The sequence below is a fragment of the Amborella trichopoda genome, chromosome 3 (assembly GCF_054954075.1).
Source record: "Amborella trichopoda isolate Santa Cruz 75 chromosome 3, AtrichopodaSantaCruz75HAP2 v2.0, whole genome shotgun sequence".
In the NCBI taxonomy this organism is placed as follows: Eukaryota; Viridiplantae; Streptophyta; class Magnoliopsida; order Amborellales; family Amborellaceae; genus Amborella; species Amborella trichopoda.
This window is the reverse complement of record NC_142338.1, coordinates 58,375,396-58,381,790: the sequence shown is the minus strand read 5'-3', so window position 1 is coordinate 58,381,790 and position 6,395 is coordinate 58,375,396. Positions and strand designations below refer to the sequence as shown.

General features: G+C 37.9%; 1 protein-coding gene across 1 annotated transcript; it reads right to left on the bottom strand.

The window, feature by feature from the left end:
• Nucleotides 1–640: 640 nt before the first annotated feature.
• LOC18429622 (putative ribose-5-phosphate isomerase 3, chloroplastic) lies at nucleotides 641–1,908 on the bottom strand. Its single transcript, XM_006838905.4, has one exon. It carries the CDS (start codon nucleotides 1,762–1,764, stop codon nucleotides 907–909), a length of 858 nt encoding a protein of 285 aa, XP_006838968.1. The 5' UTR covers nucleotides 1,765–1,908; the 3' UTR covers nucleotides 641–906.
• Nucleotides 1,909–6,395: the final 4,487 nt, after the last annotated feature.

The following is a 6,395-nucleotide window of genomic DNA, read 5'->3' as shown; positions in this document are numbered from 1 at the left end:
CAGAAAAGAAAACTACTGAGCTTCCATATATATTCATTAAATACTCAAACATGTGATTTTCATGTAGCGGGAATGACACCAAACATGCATCGTTTGATCCTAGTTCCACTAGTGGCATCTTGCTTTATCTACCACCTACTCCACTCTTTGCTGCTTGAAATAGAATGATAATTGGTAGCCCATGTTACTACAGTCTACAGAGACAGAAGAAGAAGCATGTCTGTTCGCATATATCTTTTAAAGTCAAAATGCTTACTACTGATGTACTATGCATTTCTAAGTATGAACTTCCTAAGGCAGAGTATACTCACATTATAGAATATATTTTGTAGATTTTTCATATCATTTTCCCTTTATTGGACTTGAATGATACTTCCTAAGTAATTTTTACATTTTGAAAGAGAAGTTACATTTGAATCCTTTGTCTAAGTTGCACCTAATCTTTATTTCAGACAACCTCATATATCTCACAAGAAGTGAAATTCTATTATAAGTAAATCGATACCAGCAATGCAAAGAAATTGTTCACAAGTCACAATCAGCAAAGAAAATAAGGGATCAAGGAAAAATGTGACATAAAAAATCAAGATCATCAAAATTGGCATAAACTAAAAAACAAGTCTGCAACAGAAATTATATATTTGTAGAAACAAGAGTCTCAAAGGCCCTCCACTTTATTTCCCAACAGGGGAGGGTACAAAAGAAAGGCAGTACCCAAAAGTTCCCTTTTGTGTTTCTAGTACATCAAAGTAGCTTTCATTCTTAAAGGCATGCCTTTTCCTCTCACTAAGATTCCCAAATAATTAGATCGGCAAAACACCCTCTAATACCAGAGAGAGAGAGAGAGAGAGAAAGAGAGAGAGAGAGAGAGATATCTAAACAAAATGGCGCATGTGTACCTCTTTATCACTTTGTCTTGAGTGTAACACCGTCCGAACCAGCAATTATCACAGCGGTGGCCATATCCAAGAATAACCCATGTTCCACCACACCCTCGAGCTTCGAAATCTCAGCACCAGCTGCTCTCGAATCCTTAATGGGTGTGTTAAAATACAAATCCACAATATAATTCGAATTATCGGTAACATATGGCTTATCCCCATCCATCCTAAGCTTGACCTCACAGCCCTCCTCCTTGAAAAGAGACTGCAACCTCTTAGCATTGTAGCTCCAACAAAATTGCACCACTTCAACGGGCATGGCGAGCCCACTTCCACCTAAACCATCAACCAATTTGGACTCATCGGCCACAACAACGAATTGGGCAGATGCAGCTTCGACCATTTTCTCTCTCAGAAGAGCTCCACCTCTCCCTTTCACCAAATTGAGCTCAGGATCAACCTCATCAGCCCCATCAATGGCTAAATCAATATTGGGGTGGTGATCAAGTAGAGAGAGAGGAATACCCAGTGAAGCAGCTTGCTCTTCTGTGCGCTTCGAGGTGGGTATTCCAATTATATCTTTGAGAGCCCCTTCCTTCAACAGCTCACCAAGCTTTGCAACCACAAATGCAGCAGTTGAACCAGTTCCAAGGCCCAATACCATTCCACTCTTTACATATTCGACTGCTTTATCGGCAGCAAGCTTCTTGAGCTGGTCTTGAGTGAGAACAGGTGCAGAGAGAGCTTTAATGGACATGGGGGAACATGTGGGTTTTGAGAAAGAAGGACAGGAGGAGGGGAGGCGAATGTAGAAAGACGAATTGGAGCGAACCCATTTGAGGTTGGACGGAGAGAGAGAGGAGATAGGGGATAAGGTGGCCATTGGTGGTGGGATACTGAGATTGGAAGGGGGTGATGGTACTGAAACGGAGAGAGAAGAGGAATAGGGATTATGGACTTGCCAGTGGATCTTTTGGAGGAAGTGCTGTCTTTCTTCCCCTTCCTTTTTTCTGGCTCTGGTTTATTTGGGGAAGAAAACAGGCGAATATGGAATGAGAGGGATTGATGAGAGAAGCGAGACGGGTGGAGATTGGGTACCTGCGTTTCGGTTTATTTATCCCTATCAACTCTTTGGAGAGAGAGAGAATGGTCCGAAATATTCAAAATTGACCGCTAAGTACCGATTAGGGATCAACCCTTACCTTACCTCCTTGTGGCTTTGAACCTTTTTCATTTTTCTCTCTTTATCAGTTTTGGTGCGGACTAGAATTAGGTGAGGGGTTTGGTGCAAGGCCCACTTTACCAACCTCAACTTTAATAAATACTTTAATTAGTCTATTCAAGTATCCACAATTAAGTATGGATGCAATTTCTAGGCCTTAAAAAGGAAAAAGAGTAAATCCTCACTTGGAGATCTTATCTCGAAACTACTTGGGGCATGAAAAATCTTTATGATGGTTCTAAAATATGTTTTCATGTGTTTCCAGTTATAAAATTTGTAGCTCAAAAAATGATAAAGATCCTATAAATATGTGAACACTTAAAAATTAATAGTCTAAACATGATATTTATTATTTTTAAAACTTGAAATCTTAATGTTTTTCATAATCATAATGATTGAGGGCGCGATGATTGATTTGAGGGTTTTCTAACACTGGAACTATAGTTTTTTATGCACTTTTATGTGGGGCTTTACTTTTTTCCATAAAACCTTAACCTTATTTTAGCCTTCCACTTTCTTATTTTTCAAGGCTCAAACACGTATGAAGGTATATTTATTTTGCAAAGAGCTGTACAAACAAAATAAAATGTTTTCCTGCCTTCTAGAATGGTGATACGATAATAATGGGCTGGCTGGTAAAACTCCAAGGAGGTTTCCTAACCTCAATGCATGTACCTTAGGGAAATGTTTGGACCGAGAAGGATTCTCTTGTACATTAAGTACAATGAAATGGCGGGATACTCACTACATCTGGAATTAGAATAATGCTTGGAAAATTAGACAACTTAATGGGTCCGATTCTTGCTTACGAAGATCGAGCCTGACACGTTGCCAGTACAAGCCAATGCATCGGATTGATAGCCGATCCCAAATAGTTAAGAAAATACTTGACGATGATGATATATGATTGATGGACCATTGGCACTCATGGAGTTTCCACAAATAGCTATGTATGAGCATCCTTAAGTTACCTTGCATCAACTGTTTCAAGATGAATCACATCTTGATCTTTTGGAACATCCACTATGAACATCACTCTCTAAATGCGAGTGTCAACACCAGCATAAATTTGAAGAAAGCAAATCAACAAACTTTGTATTTGGAATTGTTTTTGTAGGGCGTAATTCCTAAAGTATTGAAATGTGGCTGATCGGGCTTTGTTTCAAATAGCGGTGCAAATCAGATCGGATCGACTGACCTGGGTCTTGGTCCAAATCCAACCTAGACCTATTTCAATAGGGTCCATTACCGGTTTGCAGCTTTAGTTTCAAAAATATTGTTTCGAGAGTAATTTAGTTGCCCTTGAGGCATTAGAGGTGTGGGCATCCATTATCTGAATTTTTGCAATTCTATTGCCTCAAATTCGGAAACAACATCACCTCATTCTGTGATTTGCGTTTCCTTTTTTTTATTTTATTTTATTTTTTGTTTTCAGTCCCACTACCATAAGGATCGCATAATCCTTCCCGATTTGCATGGGAAGTTTGAAATCTAGAAGTGGAAAGATAGGAGCCCCGCTGAATTTAATTAAGCCTTCTAAGAGTTGAAAGTTAAAACTGGAAATGCCTACTTCGATTTTCCCTTAATTGAATTGTGAGATTTTTTTTTTTTTTTTTGCTAAGTCAGTGGGGAAGAAAGGCCCTACCCGATTTTCATTAATAAGTAGAAAAGTAAAGCACAACTCATAGTTTTATAATCCCAAGATAAGGAATATGTGCAATCGTGAGATTTTCTCTTATTCGAGGAGCAAGTATATGTTCTTGGTGCCCCACGAATCCATGTATACAAACAAGAAAATAAGGAATTTCTAAAAATAGAGATATGAAAGCAAACTTCCATTGAAAATCATTGGTAGAGTTTACAAACTTGCCTCGGGCCAAGTAGTCGCCCTTGGCCTGAGGCGAGTTACTCGAGTAAGTCTGAGTAGACTCGGCCTACCATTGCATAGGGTCAAAAGCCATTGATTTTTTTTTAAAAAAAACAAGAAATTTAAAATCAAATAAAATGGTAAAGGTATAATAAAAGTAAAAATAAGCTATAAAGTCCAAATTAGCTTATATATATATATATATATATATATATATATATATATATATATATATATATATGGATTTAAGAAAATTTATTTTATAGTTGGGAACAAAAAAAAATCTAAAAAGCAAACGAAAATATAAAAGTAGGACATATGGCAAAAAATAAAAAACTTCAGTCTTCGCCAATAACATCGAAATCATATATAAAAAAATTTATACATCAATCCCCTTTTTTTTAAAGAATTTTTCTGTTTCTTTTTTATGCCCCGATTTGTATCGAGTAACTCAGGGTAACTCTGCTCCCAAGGGGCCAAGTCTAAGTGGACTTAAACTAAGACGGTGATGACCAAATGGAGTATGGTTTACCTATTGGTCCATTGAATTAAGGTTTTCTTCCTTTTTTTGAAAAAACAAATTCTCCTGGGAGTCATATCATGCGTTCCGAATATGACAATAGTTTTGAGACTTCAAAAATACCTTATTTTCGGTTGGGTTCCTTTTGAGGTTTGTAACAGTTGCAACGTCTCCTATGGGGTACTTCTCATATAATTTTTGCTTGAGTAAATTTGAGGACCCAGTTATGATGGATCAAATAATACTATTACAATTTAGTCCGTATTTCATATTCAATTTGCGATTAGGAACTCATTGCAAGTTGAGTCCTTATTGCAATTCGTGACAAAAGCTACTTGGAGCGGCTTTTCCACTAATTATCCACCACCATCACCACCACCACCACCATTAGGATCACCATTACCATCACCACGACCACCACCACCACCATTAGGATCACCATTACCACCACCACCACCACCACCATTAGGATCACCATTACCACCACCACCACCACCACCACCATTAGGATCACCATTACCACCACCACCACCACCACCATTAGGATCACCATTACCACCACCACCACCACCACCACCATTAGGATCACCATTACCACCACTGCAATAGCACTAGCATTCCACCAACACTACCATCCGACCCCACCATTACCACTACGACATTGCTACTCCACCACCACTACTATTGCACAGCATTGCTGCTGCCACCACCACCACCATTAAATGCTTCATCACATGCCACATGAGACCATCACCACTCGCTCCACCACCGTTGCACAGCCGCTGCCACCGCCACCACCACCACCAACTCTTGGCAACTACTATTGCCATTGTTGCTGGCATCTAGCCACCAATACCATCACTATCAAATTGTCAATGTTGTTGCTGCGATGACCACCTCCTAGCAACTACTACCACCAACACCAAGACCTAGCCCACTACGACCTACCCCACCACGGCCTACCCCACCAAAAATGAGCTATCCAAATCTGAGCATTCGAACATCATTCACCAAATTACAATTTTATCATAGTTATTAAGAATGGACTTGGACCTACCAATTTGACCTAGTAGACCATAGAAAGGTGCTTTGACCATCATGGTTCAAAGTAAAAATAGGGTTGGACTGAAAATTGATCAAAGCTAATATTTAATAGGTTTTGGTCAGAGAGATAGGTTGGTCTTAGACATGTTACCCGAGTTAAATAGATCTAAAAACCTTTTTGTAATATATATTTTGATATTTTAAAAATATAAAATGTATTGAATATGATCATTTACTTTTGATGCAAGGATGTCACAATCATTGTTGACCGTTAGATTTGACTTTGGTAGTTGATGATGTGTCATTGTTTAGACACACAATCTAAAATTAAATTTTTTGAATGTTGTGACACACTTTCATCTATTGGATTTCATTTCGAATAGATAAAATTGATTGTGACATCCTTATACAAAACACATATGGATATGGTCTCTCAACACAATTCCTTTAAAATAGGGAAAAGTTTACATAGAGCTGAGGCTCTAAACAATCAAATATGAGCCTACCTCTAAAATTTTACTAGAAGAGGTTGTTTTGATGCCCAAATATCCTCAAGTTGATCATCTCGACATCAAGATGCATGGACGTGAGAAAAAAACTAGATGTAAAGTTTTGGAAATAGTGTATTTTGTAACGCATTTTTTGACCGTCAATTTTCAAGATTTCAAGTTTTCATAGATCTGTCAATCTACACTATTTTTTAAAGCTTTAAACTTTATAAATAAAAATGAAAATATATTTTAAGACTATCACAAAGATTTACAGTATTGGAACCACATTTCGCGACATTATTTGAAGGTAGGCTCTAAATTGATTGTTTAGAGCCTAGGCTCTATACAAACTGCACCCTTTAAAATATTG

What these genes read in the sequence shown, in the direction of transcription:
- LOC18429622 (XM_006838905.4), bottom strand. Translation starts at nt 1,764, where the DNA reads ATGGCCACCTTATCCCCTATCTCCTCTCTCTCTCCGTCCAACCTCAAA.